General features: G+C 68.3%; 1 protein-coding gene across 3 annotated transcripts; it reads left to right on the top strand.

Moving 5' to 3' along the window:
- Window positions 1-5247: 5247 nt before the first annotated feature.
- On the top strand, window positions 5248-22121 carry DPYSL5 (dihydropyrimidinase like 5). 3 transcript variants are annotated; one of them, XM_065833713.2, is made up of 13 exons: window positions 5248-5365; window positions 10133-10397; window positions 11929-12087; window positions 12857-13036; window positions 13111-13179; window positions 14363-14407; window positions 14547-14622; window positions 15671-15827; window positions 16569-16710; window positions 17079-17221; window positions 17307-17514; window positions 19155-19323; window positions 20547-22121. In XM_065833713.2, exons 2-13 carry the CDS (start codon window positions 10137-10139, stop codon window positions 20630-20632), a joined length of 1695 nt encoding a protein of 564 aa, XP_065689785.1. In that variant the 5' UTR covers window positions 5248-5365; window positions 10133-10136; the 3' UTR covers window positions 20633-22121. The 3 variants fall into 3 exon arrangements, with proteins under 3 accessions (XP_065689785.1, XP_065689787.1, XP_065689786.1); XM_065833714.2 differs by lacking the exon at window positions 5248-5365 and adding an exon at window positions 5379-5474; XM_065833715.2 differs by lacking the exon at window positions 19155-19323.
- Window positions 22122-22816: the final 695 nt, after the last annotated feature.

Genomic DNA, 22816 nt, shown 5'->3' with positions numbered 1-22816 from the left:
CCATCCCATCCTCCTTTTTATTTTTCTTTGGTGCCCAGAAGAATATAATACAGACGAGCTCCTTTCTAATGTACTTGTGCTGGAGAACACTTGAATAAATGTACTGTTTTTGTGCAAAAAAAAAAGGAAAAAAGAAAAAAAAAGAGGAAAAAAAGCTCCCCGTGGTTCTGTGCTCTGTGTCCGCTCGGGGCGGGGGACCTGGGGGGACCCGGTGATGGTGGGGTCCCTGCGGTCCAGGGGGTCCAGGTGTTGATGGGGTGCCGATGGGTGGAGGGGTCTGGTGGGCAGAGGGGTCCCAGCGCAGGTGCTGGGGTCTCAATGGGGTCCCAACAAGCAGTGGGGCTCTGGCAGGGGGAGGGATGCTGGCGATGCTGGGGTCGCACTGGGGTCTCAATGGGGTCCCAGTGGGGTCTCAATGGGGTCCCAGCAAGCGGTGGAGCTCTGGCAGGGGGTGAGATGCTGGCGGTGCTGGGGTCACACTGGGGTCTCAATGGGGTCCCAGCAAACAGTGGGGCTCTGGCAGGGGGAGGGATGCTGGCGATGCTGGGGTCACACTGGGGTCTCAGTGGGGTCCCACTGGGGTCTCAATGGGGTCCCAGCAAACGGTGGGGCGCTGGCAGGGGGTGAGATGCTGGCGGTGCTGGGGTCTCAATGGGGTCCCACTGGGGTCTCAATGGGGTCCCAACAAGCGATGGAACCTGCTGGGTGGTGGGATCCTGGTGATGGTGGGTTCCCAGCAGTTCGAGGGGTCCTGGTGATGATGTGGTGCCAATGAGTGGTGGGATCTGGTGGGCAGAGGGGTCCCAGCGCAGGTGCGGGGGTCTCAGTGGGGTCTCAATGGGGTCCCACTGGGGTCTCAATGGGGTCCCAGCAAGCGATGGAACCTGCTGGGTAGCAGGGTCCTGGTGATGGTGGGTTCCCAGCGGTCCAGGGGGTCCGGGTGTTGATGGGGTGCCGATGGGTGGTGGGGTCTGGTGGGCAGAGGGGTCCCAGCGCAGGTGTGGGGGTCTCAGTGGAGTCCCACTGGAGTCTCAATGGGTTCCCACTGGGGTCTCAATGGGGTCCCAGCAAGCGATGGAACCTGCTGGGTAGCAGGGTCCTGGTGATGGTGGGTTCCCAGCGGTCCAGGGGGTCCGGGTGTTGATGGGGTGCCGATGGGTGGTGGGGTCTGGTGGGCAGAGGGGTCCCAGCGCAAGTGCGGGGGTCTCAGTGGGGTCCCGGTGGGGTCTCAATGGGGTCCCAGCAAACAGTGGGGCTCTGGCAGGGGGAGGGATGCTGGCGATGCTGGGGTCACACTGGGGTCTCAATGGGGTCCCAGTGGGGTCTCAATGGGGTCCCAGCAAACGGTGGGGCGCTGGCAGGGGGTGAGATGCTGACGATGCTGGGGTCTCAGTGGGGTCCCACTGGGGTCTCAATGGGGTCCCAGCAAGCGATGGAACCTGCTGGGTGGCGGGGTCCTGGTGATGGTGGGTTCCCAGCAGTTCGAGGGGTCCTGGTGATGATGGGGTGCCGATGGGTGGAGGGGTCTGGTGGGCAGAGGGGTCCCAGCGCAGGTGCTGGGGTCTCAACGGGGTCCCAGCAAGCAGTGGGGCTCTGGCAGGGGGTGGGATGCTGACGATGCTGGGGTCTCAATGGGGTCTCAGTGGGGTCCCAGTGGGGTCTCAATGGGGCCCCAGCAAGCAGTGGGGCTCTGGCAGGGGGAGGGATGCTGGCGATGCTGGAGTCTCAGTGGGGTCCCAGTGGGGTTTCAATGGGGTCCCAGCAAGCGATGTGGTTCTGGCAGGGAGTGTGATGCTGGCAATGCTGGGGTCTCAATGGGGTCCCAGCAAACAGTGGGGCTCTGGCAGAGGGAGGGATGCTGGTGATGCTGGGGTCTCAGTGGGGTCCCAGTGGGGTCTCAATGGGGCCCCAGCAAGCAGTGGGGCTCTGGCAGGGGGTGAGATGCTGGTGATGCTGGGGTCCCACTGGGGTCCCACTGGGGTCTCAATGGGGTCCCAGCAAGCGGTGGAACCTGCTGAGTGGCGGGGTCCTGGTGATGGTGGGTTCCCAGCAGTTCGAGGGGTCCTGGTGATGATGGGGTGCCAATGGGTGGTGGGGTCTGGTGGGCAGAGGGGTCCCAGCGCAGGTGCTGAGGTCTCAATGGGGTCCCAACAAGCAGTGGGGCTCTGGCAGGGGGAGGGATGCTGGCAATGCTGGGGTCGCACTGGGGTCTCAATGGGGTCCCACTGGGGTCTCAATGGGGTCCCAGCAAGCGGTGGGGCGCTGGCAGGGGGAGGGATGCTGGTGATGCTGGGGTCTCAATGGGCTCCCAGCTAACGGTTGGGCTCTGGCAGGGGGAGGGATGCTGGTGATGCTGGGGTCGCACTGGGGTCTCAATGGGGTCCCGGCAAGTGGTGGGGTGCTGGCCGGGATTGAGATGCTGGTGATGCTGGGATTCCAGTGGGGTCCCAGGGGACACTGGGTCCCAGTCCCAGGTGCGGGGTGGCCACCGGCTGAGCTCAGCTCCCAGTTTGGGGCATGGGGGCTTTGCTCGTGCAGCACCGGGGGGTGGGGGTGCACAGCCCCCAGCACAGTGGGACCCCGCGTTTCTGCCCCATTTCTTTCCCCCCACAAAATGCCCTGTGCAGCTCCTGCCTCAGTTTCCCCTCCAGCCAGGCAGTGCTGGGTGAGGGCTGAGACCCCTGGAGCCCCCAGTCCCTATGCCAGACCCCAGAGTGATGGGATCTGGATGTGACCCAGGGGACCCATTGTGGGATGGAGCCCGGGAGAGGGGCTGGGGGGGTGAGGGTCCCCAGGGCCGGGCCTGGGGTGGGCAGGGACAGGTGACAACTCCCTGGAGATGGGACTGGAGAAGGAAAACTGCCTGAAATGGAGGAGAACCAAACTGGGGCTCACCTGAGACACCCCAAACCCCCCCAGGGGCTGCACCCAGGGGCTGCTGAGGTCCTGGTGAGACCCCAACAGGTGAGACCCCCCTGCAGTGCTGGTCCAGCTCTGGGTCCTCAGCACAGGACACACATGGAGCTGCTGGAGAGGGGCCAGGGGAGCCCCAGGAATGACCCGAGGCTGGAACAGCTCTGCTGGGTACAGGTGAGAGAGTTGGGGTGTTCACCTGGGGAAGAGAAGCTCCGGGGAGACCTTAGTGCAGCCTTTCAGTGCTTAAAAGGAGCCAAGAAGACAAGGGGTGATGGTTTAAACTAAAGGAGGGAGATTGAGGCCGGACATGATGCAGAAATTGTTTGTGCTGAGGGTGGTGAGAGCCTGGCCCAGGTTGGGCAGAGAGGTGGTGGCTGAACCATCCCTGGAGACACCCCAGGCCAGGCTGGACGGGGCTCTGAGCACCCTGAGCTGGGGGCTGGGGCTGGTTCAGCTGGAGGAGGAAAGGGTGAGGGGAGCCAGGGTGTCCCTGAGGGTGGGACAGCACAGCTGGGAGGGGATGGGGAATGCATGGGATAAGATGGTGCAGGATGGGGAAAGGATGGCGTGGGGAGGGATGGGATCAATGGGGTGGGATGTGGAATGGATAGGATGGGGAATGGATAGGTTGGGATGGGATGGGAAATGGATGGGATGGGAAAGGATGGGGATGGGGAATCGATGGAATGGGGTGGGATGGGAGGGGGAATGGATGGGATGGGATGCGATGGGGATGGGATGGGGATGCGATGGGATGGGATGGGATGGGGATGGGATGGGATTGGATGGGGAGGGATGGGATGGGGATGGGATGGGATGGGATGGGATGGGATGGGATGGGATGGGATGGGGATGGCATGGGGATGGGATGGGATGGGGATGGGGAGGGATGGGATGGGATGGGATGGGATGGGATGGGATGGGATGGGATGGGATGGGATGGGATGGGATGGGATGGGGTGGGGATGGGGAGGGATGGGATGGGATGGGGATGTGGGTGGGATGGGATGGGATGGGATGGGATGGGATGGGATGGAATGGGATGGGATGGGGAGGGGAGGGATGGAGCAGCAGCACCCCTAACCCTGCCCCACATCCCCACCCCATGCATCGCTGGACACCAAGTGCCACGTTCTGCACAGGGGGGGCCTGGTGCCACCAGCCCCCAGGCTGTGTGCAGGGGATGGGACGGGGCTGGGGGGACAGTGCCACCATGTTCTCCAGTGTCCCATCCCACAGGCTGGGATCCTGGGGCGCCCGAGACGGGCTGTGTCGGCGCTGTGGGGTGTAACCAGGGTCGCTGCAATGGTCTGGGGCACTACTGGGCATTGCTGGGTGTTACTGGGCTGTACTGGGAGCTGCTGGGTGTTACTGGGTGCTGATGGGCTGTACTGGGTACTACTGGATGTTACTGGGTGTTACTGGGCTGTGCTGGCCTGGCCACTGTTGGGCACTATTGGGCATTATTGGGTGTTACTGGGCACAACTGGGCCGTGTTGGGTGTTGATGGGATCTGCTGGGCTGTACTGGGTACTACTGGGTGTTATGGGGTGCTGCTGGGCTGAGTGGGGCACTACTGGGCTGTACAGGGCACTACTGGGTGCTACTGGGCACTGCTGGGCTGTACTGGCCATTGGGTGTTCTGGGCACTCATGGGCTGTACTGAGCACTGGGTGTACTGGGTGTTACTGGGTGTTACTGGGTGTTACTGGGCTCTCATGGGCTGTACTGGGCACTGGGTGTTACTGGGCTCTCATGGGCTGTACTGGGCACTGGGTGTACTGGGTGTTACTGGGTGTTACTGGGCACTCATGGGCTGTACTGGCCGCTGGGTGTTACTGGGCACCGGTGAGCAGTGCTGGGTGTTACTGGGCTGTACTGGGTGTTACTGGGTGCTGCTGAGAGGTCCTTATGGGGATGCCATGGATGGCCATGGGGGAGCGACGTGCTGTTATGGGGTGGTGTCGGGGGGGCCCTTTGAGTGCCATGGAGGTGTCGTGGGATGGTAACCGGGGGGACAATTGGGCTGTTGAGGGGGCCATGGAGGGGGGAGTCCATAGTGGGGCCCGAGGGGGTTTGGGGGCCCCATGGGGAGGTGCTGGGGGGGCCCATGGTGGGGGCCATGCGGGGGTCACGGGGGGGTCACAGGGGTCGGGGTTACTCGGGGCCGCCCCCGCGCGCCTTTGTGCCGGCTCCGGTCACCATGGCAACCACTCGGGCAGGCGGCGCCGCTGGGCGGGGCCCTGGGCGCCAGCCCCGCCCCTCCGCCTGTCAGTCAGGCTGCGTGCAGCCCACCCTGCTGGGGGCCTGGCCCCGCCCCCGTCGGGGAGTGCGGGCGGAGATTGGCGGAGGCCGCGGTCAGGCCCCGCCCCTGCCGCGCAGGTTTGGGTGAGAGGCGATCGCGGACGGGAGCGCGGCGGGCGCAGCCGGAGCGGGAGCGCAGAGGGAGGTACCGGCGGGGACGGGTTTGGTTGGGCTGGGCTGTTATCGCACGTTCCCGCACCAGCGGGACTTGGTTTGTCGCGGCTGTATCGCGACGGGCGAGGTGATTGCGACAGGTGCGTGCATCGCGGCAGCCGAGGGTGTCCTTACAGGCGGGGGGAGCTCTGCCCCATACACACGCACAGACGGGGCGCATCGCGGGGCAGGAAGGGTGCGTGTGGCCCCCGCCCACGTACGGCCAGTCACCTGTCGCGACAGGGCGGTCGTGTCGCGGCAGCGCGAGGGTCTCTTTTCGGCGGGGTGTGGCGGCGGGTCCACCCCGCGCGAGCGGGCCCGGTGTCCCCGTCGGCGCCGTGTCGCGACCGGGCGCGGAGCAGCAGGTGCGCGGAGGAGCGGCCGCCCCGGGGCGGCCGGTGCGTGAGGGGTGGGGGCGGGCGGGGGTCCCGGCGGGCCCGGCTCATTGTTCCGCGGGGGCTCCCGGGCGGCCCCGCCCCGGCTCGGAGCATCCTTTGTGCTGGGCGGCACCGGGGCTTTGTCTGCAGGGCCGCCCCGGGGCTGGCGGGGCCTGGGCCCTGCCGCGCCCCCCCGAGCCGGGCACCGGGGCCCCGCCGCACCCCCGCCCCGGGCCGCCTCTTGCCCCGCCGCCCCCGCACCTTGCCCGGGGCTGCGCCCTGCCCAGCACCCCGCGCCGGGGCGGGCAGCCCGGGGACCCCCCCAACAGCTCCGGTCTCTGCCCGGGGACCCCCCGCAGCCCTGACCGGCCCCCCCGCGAGGGCTGGCAGGGCCCCGGGTTCGGTGCCGCAGTGCTGGCCGTGCTGCACCCGCTGCCCATCCTGGGGTCAGCGCCTGGGGCGCAAGGAGGACCCTGTGACTAGGCGGGGGGTCCCACCGGGCAGCCGGCACCCCTGTGCTGCGGCAGCGTGTCCCGCGCTCGCTCGGGTGTGGCTGTGCCGTGGCGTGCGGCGTGCCGTGGAGCGTGCTGTGCCAAGGTGCCCGCGGGGACGAGGACCGGCTGTTTACACACCCACAGCATTCTGGGCTCAGCATGGGCGTCCAGCTCTGCCAGAGCATCCCTGGCCGTCCATCCATCCCTGTCCCTCTACAGCTATGGGGCAGCCCGGGTGTTCCTTGTCCTCTGAGAGTGGTGGCTCGGTCACCCCAGCACCGGTGGTCATCCCGGCTGGGGGGACAGTGGGTGGGACCCCGGCAGTGGGGCTGGGCAGCCCAGGCCCCTCATGCAACACCGGAGCAGGTCAGCGGCTCCTGGCCTAGCTGTGTCTGCGATGGAGCCGGGGAAGGGCAGGGCTGGGGGGCCATGGTGGTCGTGGACCTCAGGAGACATCTCCAGGTGATGCCCAGGTGGGAGGTGATGCCCACCCAGCTGCCACTGCTGGCTGGGGACAGGCGGTGGTTGTGGTTTGGTGTCACCGGTAGGACTGGTCCTGCCCAGGAGGGGATGGTGACGGTGACCGAGCCCAGCAGCTGACAAAGGAGGGTCTCAGCCAGGGCGCAGGGGGGCAGGGGTGCTGGCAGGGGGGTGCGGGTCGGGGGGGGCGCCGGGGTTCTCACCGGTGCAGACAAAAGCGGGGGGCGGCAGAGGGGCTGCGGCAGGCCGGGCGCGGGAGCAGCCCTTGGCCTCGCCTCGCCGCACAATGCGGCTCTGTGTGCGGCCGTGCCGCAGCCCCACCGTCCCGGCACAAAGGCTGGGCCCGGCGGCTGCCCCAGCCCCAACAGGTGCCCCCCAGCAGCCCCCCCAAGGCAGGGGTCTCTTTGTCCTGCCGGGGTCACAGCTGTCCCTGTGCTCCCGCCCCACCAGCCCCCGCGGCTCAGGGCCAGCGAGCAGCCGGTGGGCGCTGGGGGGGCCACAAGCCCCCCGAGATGGCCGCGCTGCTTTGTATGCCGGGAAGCGCCGCTGCAGCCCCTCACCTCCCAGGCTACCAGTAGCACCCAAGGATGGCCGGGCTAGGGGCTTGCGGAACAGGGGTGCTGGCTGTGGTGGTGGGGCCAGGTGGGGGTCCCCAAGGATGCTCGTGGCCCCTCCAGTGCTGACGCTGTGTTTCTGCCCTGTCTGGGGAACCTGTTGTCTTGCAGACACCTCCTGCCTTCTGCCTCAGCAAGCAGCCGCTGGTGCCGGCTGTGCCACCACGCCGCAGCGGCTCGCCAGGGCATGGGCAAGAGCCCCGGTGTTTCCAGGACCAGCTGTGCCATGCTGGTGCTGCAGGGCAGGCCTGGGAACAGAGCGGCAGAGCCCTCGGGGGTGCTTGATGTGACCTGGGGGGGACTGGGAGGAACTGGGAGGGACTGGCGGGCCGGGCGGTCCATGGCGGCAGCCTGCGCTGGGCACAGGGACCAGCATGGTGGATGGAGTGGTGGCTGCCAGTGCAGGAGGCGGGGGCAGCGATGCCCACTCCTGGGGGCACAATGCTGGGGGTGGCTGGGGCCCTGAGGAGGGCACAGCAGGGTACAGCGCAGTAGGGCGGTGGCAGTGTGGTGGCAGCGTGGTGGCAGCGGCGTGGGCGACTCCGTGGCGGCCAAGGCCGCGGGCAGCACGTGGAGCTGCCAGCCCTTGTCTGTGCGTTGTGTCCAGCCCACGCTGGGCTCGCCCTCACCTGTGTCCCTGAGCGATGTCCCCTCAGCCCACGCCTTGCCTGCCCGCCACGCTCTGCCGCCCATGACAGCCTCCCTCTCCCCACCAGACCCACGGGGCCGGGGCTGTGGGGCCGCTGAGCCCCCCCGCCCGCCTGTGCGGAGCTCTGGGATCCAGCTGCCCGCTGGGCCGTGTCCGGCAGTGTGGTCCTGCCTGCACAGCCCCAAGGGGCTGAGCTGAGTGGGACCCCACAGCGGGTCGAGTCCCATCCCCATCTGTGCAGCACCGGGCACAGCGGAGGCACAGTGACTTGGGGGGACAGTCACCCCCTCCCCAAGCTGCTGTGGGGAGTGGGGCAGGCCAGGCTGGGACGTGGCTGTGCCGGGGGGCCCTGCCCACACCACATGGCGGGGGGGTGATGCGGCACCGCTGGCAGCCGGCACGGGCTGCCTCCCCGTACGCTGCCGTGCTCCAGATCCGTCCGTCACGGCAACCCGCTTTCATCTCGGGGTGTCACACACCACCTCCCCGCCGCACCCCCTTTCCTGCGCTGCGCAAGCACCGTCCTGCCCGACACAGCCCTCCCTGGGTGCTGGGGCCGGGGGGGCAGTGGGCACCACCACATCTCCTGTGGTCCCTCACCCACCACGGGCGGTCTCTGTCCCAACACCTCGCCCCACGCCGGCTGCGGGGACGCAGGGGCTTGGCAGGTCTGGGGGCTGCTCCCCGTGTCCCGGCAGCGCAGCCATGGGGCTGGGTGCGCCGGCACAGCCCATCCATGGGGCAGCAGCTTCCTCGGGGGCAGTGGGTGCAAGGATGGGCAGAGGCAGAGGTGCCGGTGCCCAGCACGCCGCAGCAGCCTGGCACGCTGCGTGAGGAGCTGCTGCTGGCAGGAAGGTCGCTGCCATCCCACCGCGAGCCCTCTGGGATCTCTTTTCCTCGGCCATCCTTCGGCAGCCGGCGCAGCGGTGCATGGCGCTGGCATCCCTGGCAGGGCGGGGGCCGCCGTCCCCAGGAGCGTGTCCCATGGCGGGGGCTGCCGGCGGGACCCCTGGCAGGTGCTTGCCGTGTTCGTGTGCCGGGGGGAGAGCAGGGGACAAGGCACAGGCGGGCACCACGGCAGGACTGGCACTGCCAGCACGGAGCCCCGGGGCAGGAGCTGGGAGGGGTTCCTATGCCCCGCGGCACGGTGGTGGCCCCACGGTGGGCACGGCCGCTCACCGGCACAGACAGCTGCTCGTGGCTGCGGTGCCGGGGATGCTCAGCTGCTGGCCAGGCCCAGCTCAGCCCCGCCGGCTGCCGCGGCTCCCGCCAGGTCCGGGGAAGCCATTTGCTGCCGAGCTGGTGTTTTGCTGGGTGGCTGAGAATCGCTGGCATGTGCTGAGGACGGGCCCTTTGGAGCGGTGCCCCGGCCCCAGCACCCACACGAGCCGCGGCAGGTCCCGGCAGGGTCCCAGCCCCGCACGGGGGACACGCTCCGGGGGTGCCGGCACGTGCCGGCCGTGCTCAGACGGGTCGATCACGTTTGACCTTCATCTACCAAATGAATTATAGATCGCGTCTGGGGACACCCCCCGCTGCCGGGGGGCAAAGGTGGCGCAGGTGCAGCGTGGGGGCTCCGGCAGAGCTGGCACCGTGTGGGGCCGTGGGGCAGAGGCTGGCGATCTGCCCCGAACAGGAGTGCTTGCACCCCAGGGAGAAGCCCGGGCAGTGTCCCCTCGGCACAGGCGGCACCAGCAGCCGGGGCTCGGCCCCCTCCCTCACCCGGTGTCCCTGCCCATGGTGAGGTGGGGCAGCACGTGGGGCTGGGGTGGGGGTCCGGCAGCCCCGCTCCGTGGCTGGCCGTGGGTGCCAAGGCTGCGGATGCCGGGGCCGTGGGTGCCGGGGCTGCGGGCGGGCAGTGCTGCGCGGGGCGCGGGCTCGTGTCACCAGAGCAGGGGCTCGGCAGGGCGGCCCTCCCCCGCGGATTTCCCGGGATAATCCAGTGTTGACACGGCCCAGGGCAGGGATGGGCATGGCGGGTGTGTAGCCCTGGCGCTGCCCACGCCGGGTCCCCGCGCTGAGACGTGGCGGCGGCGCTGTGCCACCCCAGGGTGGGCGATGGGGGTGAAGCCCTCCCAGCCCTGGGGGGCTGTGTGGGACGGGGGCTGCCCGCGGCCGCCCCGGCGCTGACGCCTGCCCTCGCAGCACCATGCTGGCCAACGCGGCCACCATGCGGATCCTCATCAAGGGGGGGAAGGTGGTGAACGATGACTGCACGCTGGAGGCCGACGTCTACATCGAGAACGGCATCATCCAGCAAGTGGGCCGCGAGCTCATGATCCCCGGTGGGGCCAAGGTCATCGACGCCACCGGCAAGCTCGTCATCCCCGGCGGCATCGACACCAGCACCCACTTCCACCAGACCTTTATGAACGCCACCTGCGTGGACGACTTCTACCACGGCACCAAGGTACCGCCCGGCATGGCCCCCTCGGCACTCCTGGCTCTGCCTGCGCCCTGAGCCCTGGCAGGGGGGTTTGTCCCAGCTCCCGTCCCTTGGGGTGCCGGTGAGTGCCGCGTGGAGCATCCGCATCCGAGGGGGACGCCGGCCAGGCAGGAGCACTTGGTGGCTGCAGCTGCCCGGTGTGGGCAGGCTGCACCGCCTCCACGGCAGCCTGGCATTGCTGTCCACATGTCCCCATCCATCAGGTCCCCTCACCATGCACTGCGGCACCCTGTGCCGGCACAGAGCCCCCCAGCTCCCTGCGTGCCGCCGGCCGTGCCCGCTGTGAGCTGACGCAGTGAGGGACGGATGCCACTTTCCGGCGATGAGCCCCCGGCTGCCGGGAGCCCGGCTTCCCACCCAACCGCGCTCGCTGCCGCCCCGGGAGGGTGAGCAGAGGGGTGCTCAACTGCTCCCCACCTGCAGCAAAGGTGCTGTCCTGTGCGGGGACCCCTGGGTGCCTGGGGACCCCTGGGTGCCCGCAGACCATGCCGTCCAGCTCCAGGCAGGGCACGGCCGGCAGCGAGGCTGCCGTGGGATGCTCCACGGTGCCAGCCCGGCTCGGGGCTCTCCCTGTGCTGCAGGGTCCTGCCACGGGCCGGCGGTGCCGTGCACCGGGTGCTGCTGCCCGGGCGTGTTGAGGGGCTGGTGCAAGCTTGTCGCGGGCAGCGCCAGGGCCGGCTGTCTCCATCCTGCTGCACAGAGCAGCCATTGTGCTGGTGCTGGCCGTGCCTGGCCCCGGGGAGCCCACATCCCTGGGCAGGGGCTCGGCTCTGCCGCAGATGCTGCGGCAAAGGGTTCAGGGGCCGGGGGCAGCCCCGTGCCACGGCACAGCGAGCGGCCCGGCGATGTGCCGCGAGGCAGGGGAACGGTGCAGTGACTGCAGGTGCCCCATGCCATACCTGCACCCCATCCCTGTCCCACTGGGCTGTGTGGCAGCACCACGCCGACACCATCAGCCTGCGCCAGCCTGCAAGGACCAATTGGTAAAGGAGCTTTGGGGATTAGCCGGGCCGGGTGAGCCGGGGACACCGCCGGCTGCGCTGGCGCCTGCCCTACTGCCCACGTGTGCCACAGCAGGGGGGGCTCTCCCTGCGGCCCCTGTGCTGCTTGGGATGGGCACCCCCATCCCGGATTGGGCCCCGTTCTGGGGGTGCAGCTGGGGGGGTTGTGGTGCCCAGACAGGGTGTCCCCCTGGCACCCCAAACCCAGGGGTTGGTGCGGGAGGGCAGGATAGGGCTCTCCAGATGTGTGCCCAGATGTGCTGCCACGGGCAGGGCCAGGGCGCTGCAGGGGGCGGGTGTACCCCAGGGTGATGTGGGGGGATCCCTGCCTGCAACAGGGCCCAGCCTGGGCCCCACCTGCCTGTGGGCGCTGCCGTGCCCCGAGTGGCAGGGTTACTGCTGTCCCGTGGCACAGGCAGCACCGCAGGACCAGGGGCCATTCCCAGCCGGGCAAATCCCGCCATCCCCACCGCCACTGTCCCCGTCACCCGCAGGCAGCCCTGGTGGGAGGGACGACGATGATCATCGGCCACGTCCTGCCCGACAAGGAGACCTCGCTGCTGGACGCCTACGAGAAGTGCCGCAGCCTGGCCGACCCCAAGGTCTGCTGCGACTACGCCCTGCACATGGGGATCACCTGGTGGGCACCCAAGGTGAGTGTGGCACGGCGCGGCTCTGGCACAGCACAGCTCCAACCCCAGCACCGCGAGTGCCCGGGAGCAGCTGCTGCGGCCGGGGATAATTCCCGTCCCGCTGATCCCATTAGCTGCTTGTTGGGGTGGGCTGAGCCCCCCGGCTGCCTTTTGAGCTGCCCTGATCCCAGCTCAGCGGGCGGGGGGTCCTGGCAGGGCTGAGCCCCTCGTCAGTGTGGAGAAGGTGCTGCTGCTCCGAGGGTGCCCAGGCACGGTGGTCCCAGTGTGAGGGGACACAGTCCTGCAGCACAGCCCCTGTGGCCATGGTGCTCGGTGCCCAGACCCCGTCCCACAGCACGCTCAGCCCCTGCAGTTGCCACCAAAGCCGCTGCAGCAGGATCTGGCCCCGCTCGAGCTGTGCAGCTCCCGGCTGTGCTGCAGGAGACCCCAGCCCTGAGCACCCCCTGGCCCGGGCAGACCCCCCGAGGCAGAGCAGGGGATGAAGCAGGTGCCCCGGGGTGCAGCCCAGCACCAGATCATGGCACGGCATGGCAAGCAAAATCCCCCCGCTCCCCCTTGCCAGCATCTGTCCCTCCCCAGGTCACCCCGGGGCACGTGCACAAATCCTGCATCTCACACCCCCCAAGGCTGAAGTGTTGGTCCCTGCCCCATGGCAGGGGGCACCTCACCCCACGCCTGCCTGCTGGTGCGGGGAGCACGTCCTGTGAGTGCCTGCGCACCCCAAAGCCACCCTGTCCCCCCACCACGCTGACCCCCTGTCCTGGTGCAGGTGAAGGCGGAGATGGAGACGCTGGTGCGGGAGAAGGGGGTGAACTCCTTTCAGATGTTCATGACCTACAAGGACCTGTACATGCTGCGGGACAGCGAGCTCTACCAGGTCTTCAGGGCCTGCCGCGACATCGGGGCCATCGCCCGCGTCCACGCCGAGAACGGCGAGCTGGTGGCTGAGGTGAGCGCTGGGGACAGGGGGTGCCCATGGGACCCCCTGTGTTGCCCCCATCCTGACACCCACCCGGTCCCCAGGGAGCGAAAGAGGCGCTGGACCTGGGCATCACGGGGCCGGAGGGCATTGAGATCAGCCGGCCTGAAGAGGTAGGTGACTGTAGGTGTCCCCAAGTCGCCACACAGGTGGTGGCCCAGGATGTGATTGGGATGCTGCAGGGCATCCTCTGGCTGGCACCACTTGTGCGTCCACCTGTGCACCCATCTGTGCCATCCGTGCACACATCTGTGCCATCCCTGCACCCATCCCTGCACCCGTCTGTGCCATCCCTGCACCCATCCCTGCACCCGTCTGTGCACCCATCCCTGCACCCGTCTGTGCACCCATCCCTGCACTCATCTGTGCCATCCCTGCACCCATCTGTGCCATCCATGCCCCCATCGGTGCACCCTTTTGTGCCATCCGTGCACTCAAATGTGCCATCCCTGCACCCGTCTGTGCCATCCCTGCACCCATCTGTGCCATCCGTGCCCCCATCCCTGCACCCATCCGTGCCATCCATGCACCCATCCCTGCACCCGTCTGTGCCATCCCTGCACCCATCTGTGCCATCCATGCACCCATCCCTGCACCCATCTGTGCCATCCGTGCACCCATCTGTACCATCCATGCACCCATCCCTGCACCCGTCTGTGCCATCCATGCACCCATCTGTGCCATCCGTGCACTCATCTGTGCCATCCATGCACCCACCTATACCATCTGTGCACCTGTCTGTGCACTCATCCGTGCCATCTGTGCACTCATTCGTGCCATCCATGCACCCATCCGTGCACCCGTCTGTGCCATCCCTGCCCCCATCCATGCCCCCATCCATGCCCCCATCCCTGCACCCATCCATGCCATCCATGCACCCATCCCTGCACCCGTCTGTGCCATCCGTGCACTCATCTGTGCCATCCGTGCACCCATCTGTACCACCTGTGCACCCACCCGTGCACCTGTCTGTGAACTCATCCGTGCCATCCGTGCATTCATCCGTGCCATCCATGCACCCATCCGTGCACCCATCCGTGCCATCCGTGCACCCATCTGTGCACCCATCCGTGCCATCCGTGCACTCATCTGTGCCATCTGTGCACCCATCCGCGTGCCATCTGCACAACCATTTGCACACCCATCCCTCCACCACCAGCACACCGGTCTGTGCGCCAACATCCCTACCCATGCACCCATCCCCACACCCATCGGTGCCACCGGGCCCCACCCCACACCGTGCCTGAGCCGCGGTGCTGTGCCGTGCCACGTGTCTCACTGCCCTTCTCTCCGCAGCTGGAGGCTGAGGCCACGCACCGCGTCATCACCATTGCCAACAGGGTGAGTGGTCCCCAGTTGCTGAGTCTGGGGGTGGGCGCCCCGGCTCCATGGGGGGTCCCCGCGCCCCAATAGGGGCGCGGGGACCCCCCATGGAGCCAGGGCGCCACAGGGGTGGTGTCACTGACCCCCCTCTCCACAGACCCACTGCCCCGTCTACCTGGTGAACGTCTCCAGCATGTCCGCGGGGGACGTCATTGCCGCTGCCAAGATGCAAGGTAGGGGGGTCGGATGGGCACCCCTGGGAGAGGCCCCATCCAAGGGCAGGATGTGACCCCCCCCAGGCTGGACATGGACCTGTGGGATGCAGGGACACGCATGGACACGCAGGGACATGGGCAGATGCACCCACAGAGGAGTGCGCAGACGTGAGCCCGTGTGGGGTCACAGACACGGGGTGTGGACAGGGACACAGGCACACACTGGCACGTGTGGGCACGTGGCACCTGCGTGGACACGGACACAGCCACGGGACACACGCTGGGTGAATGTGGGCGCTGGGAAAGGCTGAGGGAGCTGGGGCTCTGGAGCTGGAGAAGAGGAGACTGAGGGGGGACTCATTCCTGGGGATCAATATGGAAAGGGGCAGTGTCAGGAGGATGGAGCCAGGCTCTTCTGGGTGACAACCAGTGACAGGACAAGGGGCAATGGGTGCAAACTGGAACACAGGAGGTTCCACTGAAAGAGGAGAAGCAACTTGTTGGGGGTGAGGGTGTCAGAGCCTGGCCCAGGCTGCCCAGGGAGGTTGTGGAGTCTCCTTCTGTGCAGACATTCAAACCCGCCTGGACACCTTCCTGTGGAACCTCAGCTGGGTGTTCCTGCTCCAGGGGGATTGCACTGGATGAGCTTTACAGGGCCCTTCAACCCCTGACACTCTGTATGTGGAGGTCACAGGATCACAGGGGCAGGGACAAGGGCACATGCAGGGACGTCACATGCAGAGGTGTGGACGTGCATGACACGGGGCTGCGGACACGTGGGCTCTTGCATGGACAGGGACACAGGCAGGAACAGGCACATGGGCACAGAGCAGGGGTGTGGGTGCGCAGGTGTGCCCTTGGACACAGGTACACGCGTGGCTCCGCTTGCACAAACACCTAACACGGGTGTGAGCACACGCGTGGACACGGCGTCAGGCCCAGACACGGGCACACGCTGCCTGCAGAGACACCGCCACGGGCTGAGCTCACACGCACCCCTTGCACGCTTGCCCATGCACGCCTGCCCCACCGCCCCCAGCCCCACGCGTGTTCCTCGCCCCGGCAGGGAAGGCGGTGTACGCGGAGACGACCACGGCGCACGCCACGCTCACCGGGCTGCACTACTACCACCAGGACTGGTTCCACGCCGCCGCCTACGTCACCGTGCCGCCGCTGCGCCTGGACACCAACACCTCCGCCTACCTCATGAGCCTGCTCGCCAAGTGAGGCACCCCGGGGGGCCGTGCTGCCCCGCACCCCTCCCCAGCTGCCACGCTTGCTGTGTCCCAGGGCACGGTGCTCCCTGGGCACCCCTGCGGTCCGGCATGTCTGGGCATCCTGCTCCCGGGTGCCGCGCAGTCCGGCTGCCCCATCACCTCAGCACCACGTGTGCCAGCACCCCACTCCCCAGGCACCCTGCTCCCCACTGCTGTGTCCTGTAGACACCCCGTCCTTCCAGCACCCCACTCCCCAGGCACCCTACTCCCCACTGCTGTGTCCTGCAGACACCCCATCCTTCCAGCACCCCGCTCCCCAGACACCCCGTTTCCCAGGCACCCCGCTCCCCAAGCACCCCGCTCCCCACTGCTGCGTCCTGCAGACACCCCATCCTTCCAGCACCCCACTCCTCAGGCTCGCCGCTGAGCACCCCGTGTCCCTGGCACCTCTCATTTGGGGTGCCGGGTGCTTCCCAGACACTGCTCTCCCTCATGGTCTGGCTTTGTGGGTGTTGCATGTCCCAAGCACTCACTGAGCACTCAGGATGCTGGGTGCTGAGCTCCCCGGGCACGCCACTGCATGGACGCCCCATTCCCCGGGCACCCTGTTCCCCCTACTGCATGGGTGCCCCATTCCCTGGGCACCCTCTCCCTGGGCGCTGAGCTCCCCGAGCACCGCGCTCCCCGCTGGCTGTGGCCGAGCCGCCCTGGCGGTGCCGTCAGCAGCATCGCCCCGTCCTCCCGCAGCGACACGCTGAACATCGTGGCCTCCGACCACCGGCCCTTCAGCACCAAGCAGAAGGCCATGGGCAAGGAGGACTTCACCAAGATCCCCCACGGCGTGAGCGGGGTGCAGGACCGCATGAACATCATCTGGGAGCGCGGCGTGGTACGGGACCCGCACCCCTGCCCCAGGGACCCCGGGTGGGCTGGGGTAGGGTTGTGATGGGGCTGTGATGGAGCTGCCCCCTGGCTCTCAGGGGCTCAGCGGTGGGTCCGGTGTGGGCTGAGCTGGCCCCGGCTTTGGGGTGAGGGGACCTTTTCCACAGGACATCCCATGGAGGGTTTGCCCTCTGGCGTGGGGGGGTGAGGTGCTCCCCAGTGTAATCCGGTGCATCCCAGCAAGGGACACGGCACCAGCAGCAGCCCCAAGGCGTTGTGGGGTTTTGGGGTGGGTATGAGGGATGGGGCAGAGGCAGATGGGCAGCGCTGGGGCACAGTGGGGCCTGGCACATCCTCACCCCCACTCTGGCACAGGTTGGGGGCAAGATGGATGAGAACCGCTTCGTGGCCGTGACCAGCTCCAACGCCGCCAAGATCCACAACCTGTACCCCCGCAAGGGCCGGATCATCCCTGGGGCCGACGCCGACGTCGTGGTCTGGGACCCCGAGGCCACCAAGTAGGTGCAACCGGTGGGGAGGGTGCCAGGGAGGAGGCTCCCGGTGCCACTGGACGCCCTCTCACCGCCCCATCCCCCCACCCAGGACCATCTCAGCCAGCACCCAGGTGCAGGGGGGGGACATCAACCTGTACGAGAACATGCGGTGCCACGGGGTGCCCCTGGTCACCATCAGCCGCGGGCGCGTGGTCTATGAGAACGGCGTCTTCATGTGCGCCGAGGGCACCGGCAAGTTCTGCCCCCTCCGCTCCTTCCCGGACTCCGTCTACAAGAAGCTGGTGCAGCGGGAGAAGGTAGGGCTGTGCCGCGGCGTGGGGCAGGGCTGTGCCGCGGCGTGGGGCAGGGCTGTGCCGCGGCGTGGGGCAGGGCTGAGCCGCGGCGTGGGGCAGGGCTGTGCCGCGGCGTGGGGCAGGGCTGTGCCGCGGCGTGGGGCAGGGCTGAGCCGCGGCGTGGGGCAGGGCTGTGCCGCGGCGTGGGGCAGGGCTGTGCCGTGGCGTGGGGCAGGGCTGAGCCGCGGCGTGGAGCAGGACTGTGCCGTGCCTGGCTCCTGCCTACCTGGTGGGGCGAGGGAGGTGGCGGCCGTGGTGGTCCTGGTGGTGGGGGTCGGTGCTGCCGGTGCCAGGAGGATGGGTCTGTGCCACACAGCACTGTGCCAGCCTGGTGCCACGCTGTGCCACGGTCGGTGTCACCCTGGCGCGTGGCGTGGCGGGAGCACAGCGTGCCTTGTTCTGGGGACAGGGGGACGGCAGTGGCAGTGCCTGGCCGGGGCGAGTGGGGACATCCGCGCTGCTGGCTGTGGGGTCCCTGCGGGAGGGGGTGCGGTGGAGGAGCCCCCTCAGGTCCTGCCCTTGCCTGCGTGCTGGTGGCGCAGAGGCTCTGGGGACAGTCACCCCGCGTGTTGCCGGGGCTGGCAGTTGTCCTGACACATGCGCGAGGTGTGTGCTGAGCATCGGGGCTCCCTGAGCCCCGCTGTCCTGGGCCCTGTGCCCTTTGCTGGGTCGGGGTGTCCCCTCTGCAGCCCCTCGAGGCGGTCCCCGGTCCCTCAGTGACCCACGCGCACCCATGGCTGGGCTGTCCCGGGGCACGCGTCCCGTGGGACGGGGGACAGGTCTTGCCTGCGCTCGCTGGTGCTGCAGGAGCCCCTCTCGTCCTCCCTGTCGGTCCTGGTGACCCGCCCCACAGCGCCGGCCCTGCCCCCCATCTCTGACCCACTGCGGGCAGGGGGTGCGGCCACCACCCCACCGTCCCCTGCCGTCCCCCTCCGTCCTCGTGGGTCCTCGGGGCTGTCCCGGCGTCACAGCCGGGAGCTCTGGCAGCCCCCAGCACCAGGGACCCCCCGTGCTCCCTGCCTTTCGCCAGTCTCTGCCTGGACGTGGGAGACGTGCTGGGGGGCTGTATGTGGTGAGGTTGGGGGATGGCTGGGGGGTCCCAGCAAAGTCCTGGGGAGCTGGGAGCCGGTGTCCAGTCCCTGGCTGGAGCCACGTGTGGCCGGGGACAGCGCCAGGGGGCGTGAGGAAGGGTCCTGCGTGGGGCAGGGTCCTGCGTGGGGCAGGGTCCTGCGTGGGGCACCGCCTGCCTGCACGGGTGGTGCCGGGCACTCGCTGCTGCCTTGCTGTGATGGGTCCATTTGGCATCACCACGGGGATTGTGGGGCTGCGCCGCTGGGTCGCCCGCCTCCCCCTGCCCTGTGCCACCACCTCCAGCATCCCGCTCCTTGCCTCTTGTCCCCAGTTGCTCTCCCTTCCCCAGCTGCAGCCCCCTCCCCAGCCACAGCATCCCCTGCTCCTTCCTCCCCCCGGCACCCGGCTGATTGCACCCCGCTGTAAGGCAGTTGCGCCCCTACCCTGCTCACACCGTGGGGCACCCCCGTGCTTACCCCCGTGCCCGCCCCCCCCGCTGATGCTCTCTCTGCTTTTTCTTTCCCTCCCGGCAGAGTTTGAAGCTGCGGGGTGTGGATCGCACCCCGTACCTGGGGGACGTGGCCGTGGTTGTGCATGCCGGGAAAAAAGAGACGGGGACGCCCCTGGCCGATACGCCCACCCGCCCCGCCACGCGACACGGGGGCATGAGGGACCTCCACGAGTCCAGCTTCAGCCTGTCCGGTAAGAGCGGGGGTCCCGGCAGCCCCGCCGGGGCTCACCGGCAGCCCCACACCCGGTGGCTCTCTGGCATCAGCCGGGCACTTGCCACCCTGAGGCGCCACCCTGAGGTGCCACCCCCTTCTCCCGGACAGGGGGCTGCAGCGCCCCGGTGCTCCCACAGCAGCGTAGGGCACGACCCCCTCCCCAGACCCCCGGCCCCTCCAGCCCTCGCCCGTCCCTCCGTGCACCATCGGTCGCGTGGCTGCGCCTGTCGGGGGGAGCTGGGTCAGGACCGAGCTGGTGTGCGCGTTGTTTGGCCCTTTGTCCCCAGCAGCGGGACTGGAGGGATGGAAGCACCTCAGCGGCTGTGGCTGGCGTGTGACATCGCGTCCCGCAGCCGCCACGGCGCCGCCCTGCGCTGAGCAGGACCGAGCCACATCCTGCTCCCCGGCTGCGGCACGCTGCTGGTTTGGTGCTGGCTGTGCCGGGCTGGCAGCCGTGGGCTGGGGCTGATGTGACCCCCTGGATGGGACGCCGGGGCCTGGGGGGTCACGAGCATCCGTCCCAGCGTGGCCAGTGCGCCGGTGCTCACCGCTGTGTGCGGCACAGCCGGGGCTGTGGGGGAGCGCGGGGACACAGGATGTGACCTGTGGGGTGTCCTGTGCAGGGACAGCAGTTGGAGTCGATGGTGCTGTGGGTGCCTTCCAGCTCAGGACATTCTGTGATACTGTGACACGGAGCACCCACTGGCCTGTGGTGCCCAGTGGCAGGGCTGGGGGTGCCAGGGGGACACAGAGCACCCGCTGTCCCCACAGTGCTGACGGCAGGACTGGGGGTGCCGGGGGACATGGAGGACCTGCTGTCCCTGTGGTGGCGGTGGCAGGGCTGGGGGTGCCGGGGGACATGGAGGACCTGCTGTCCCTGTGGTGCTGGTGACAGGGCTGGGGGTGCCGGGGGACATGGAGGACCTGCTGTCCCTGTGGTGCCGGTGGCAGGGCTGGGGGTGCCGGGGGACATGGAGGACCTGTTGTCCCTGTGGTGCCAGTGGCAGGGCTGGGGGTACCGAGGGACATGGAGGACCTGCTGTCCCTGTGGTGGTGGTGGCAGGGCTGGGGGTGCCGGGGGACATGGAGGACCTGTTGTCCCTTTGGTGCCGGTCGCAGGGCTGGGGTTACCGGGGTGCCCGTTGGGCTCTTGCCCCAGCACCAGTGGCCCTGACTCCCGTCCGTCCGTCTGTCCGGCAGGTTCTCAGATCGATGACCACGTTCCAAAGCGAGCTTCGGCCCGGATTCTCGCTCCCCCCGGAGGCCGGTCGAGCGGCATTTGGTAGAGCTGGGGACCTGTCTCCCAACTGAGGACCAGGCGCTGGCCCCACGCTGCTCCCCCCGGGACCCCGGCTCTGGGGGGGCTCCCCTGGCGCCGGGGGGCCCTGCCCATCCCCGGCCTGCCCGCGGGGCCGTGCCGGCAGCGTCCGGCGGCAGCCACGAGCGGGGGGCCGGGACCGCGGCCTGGCCGGCGGGAGGGGACGGGGCAGCCGGGGGGGGCCTGCCCTGGCCCTTTTCTGTTTGCACGTTGGGTTTGGATCAGTGAATTTTTGACTTGTTTGTGCATCACGTGGAAATACTCTGAAGTGGTTTGTGTCACTAGCGTTAGGGGAGAAGCAGGGACCCCCACCCCCTTCTGCCCTTCCCACCCCCGGGCTGCCCCCCCATCCCTGCACCCCCGCTGGCCCCCACCCCTTCACCCACCCTGGCCCCAGCCCCACGCGGGACGTGTGAGCCCGTCCCACACCCCGGCAGTGAGCGGCGTCACGGCACCTACACACTACACACCCGCACCAGTGCGGTGCCAGCAGCTGCCATGTGTGCACACACACGTGCAACCCTCTGTGCAAAGTGCCGGCACATGCATGCACACACATGTGCAATGCTCTGTGCAAAGTCTTGGCACACATGTGCACACACATGTGCAACCCTCCGTGCAAAGCGCCAGCACAAACGTGCATCCCTCTGTGCAAAGTGCTGGCACACGCGTGCACACACATGTGCAACCCTCTGTGCAAAGTATCAGCGCACGTGTGCACACACATGTGCAACCCTCCGTGCAAAGTGCCAGCACACGTGTGCACACACATGCATCCCCCTGTGCAAAGTGCCAGCACACGTGTGCACACACATGCATCTCTCTCTCCAAAGTGTTGGCACATGCACGCACACACATGTGCAACACTCTTATCAGCACACGCGTGCACACACATGTGCATCCCTCCGTGCAAAGTGCCGGCAGGCCCCTCACCGCTGCATGTGCACGCACACGCGTGTCACACGGCGCATGGGCTCAGCAAGATGTTCGCAGTGCACACGGGAGCCCCTCAGCAGGTGTCAGCGCACACGTCCCCATCCCTCCGTGCACGACGGTGCCCTGTTCCCTGTTGCACGTCGTGCCGGGGGCTGCCGTGGACCCCGGGGGTGCCAGGGCTGGTGCTGCTCCCAAGCATGGGTGGTGGGGCCGGTGGGTTGTGGGTCCCGGTGCATGTGGCCCCGGTGGAGCAGGGTCCCCGTACCCCCGGGCCATGCACTGGTGCTATCCGGCGGGCGCCCCGGCCCCGCTCCCCCTCCCCAGCTGTCCCCGGGGTGGTGTCAGATGTGAGTTGTTCCTTGTGCACTTTTCCCCTAGATGGTCCCTGTAGGTGTGCGGGGGGGCCGGGTGGGCGCAGCCCCGGGCCGGGGGTCCTGCCCGCTCCCGGGTAGTTGCATATTGGCCGTTTTAGGAACCTGCAGTACGTTTCTGTTTGCTCATTAAAGACAGTTCTCACAGCGCCCGGCCTCGGCGTCTGCTTTGGGGGGCTGGGGGGGCTGGGTTGGGGTAGGGCACACAGTGGATTCTGCGTCGTCGCCACCTCCTGCACCTGCACCCCAACCCTGCCGGGATCTGGCACCGTCCCACGTCCAGGCTGGGACCTCATGGCTGCGGCACTGGGGACAAGGAGGGAGCAGGAGGCTGCTGGAAGCATCCACAGGCATTATGTGGGGACACATGGGTGTGGGGACACAGGGACGCAGTGGCACACATGGAGACATGGAACTGGCCCTGCCACCACACGGCTGCACAGCCACCAGCACCCGTGCAGGTCACACGTGTGCACACATGTACTGCAGAGTTGCACACACGCAACCACACACATGGGTGGAGGGGGTCTGCAGGGTGGGGATGGGGTGCAGGTGGGTTTTGGGGGTCTGTGGGGTGCAGATGGGCGCAGGGGAAGCACGGGGTGGGGTGCAGGGGCTCCTGAGGGGCCCTGGGCTGTGCTGGTCCCCACACCCCAGGGAGTGCTGGGCATGCCGGGGGATCCTGGGAGCCCCTGGGGTCTCTCGACTGTGCCACAGGGCCTCTGCGGATCCCCGGCCGACAGGGGCAGTCCCAAATGCCCCAGCAGACTCTGGGGCTCCGGGAGGCCCCGGGCAGACCCCAGGAGGGTCCCAGGGGGGTCCCGGGGTCGCGGCGGTGCGGAGGC

The sequence above is a fragment of the Patagioenas fasciata genome, chromosome 3 (genome assembly GCF_037038585.1).
Source record: "Patagioenas fasciata isolate bPatFas1 chromosome 3, bPatFas1.hap1, whole genome shotgun sequence".
In the NCBI taxonomy this organism is placed as follows: domain Eukaryota; kingdom Metazoa; phylum Chordata; class Aves; order Columbiformes; family Columbidae; genus Patagioenas; species Patagioenas fasciata.
The sequence above is the reverse complement of the archived record's forward strand: the minus strand, read 5'-3'. Positions and strand labels throughout refer to the sequence as shown.

Coding starts and splice junctions, on each gene's coding strand:
- DPYSL5 (XM_065833713.2), top strand. CDS start 10,137: ATGCTGGCCAACGCGGCCACCATGCGGATCCTCATCAAGGGGGGGAAG. Junction 13,037..13,110: donor ACGGCGAGCTGGTGGCTGAG/GTGAGCGCTGGG, acceptor CCCGGTCCCCAG/GGAGCGAAAGAGGCGCTGGA. Junction 19,324..20,546: donor GTCCAGCTTCAGCCTGTCCG/GTAAGAGCGGGG, acceptor TCTGTCCGGCAG/GTTCTCAGATCGATGACCAC.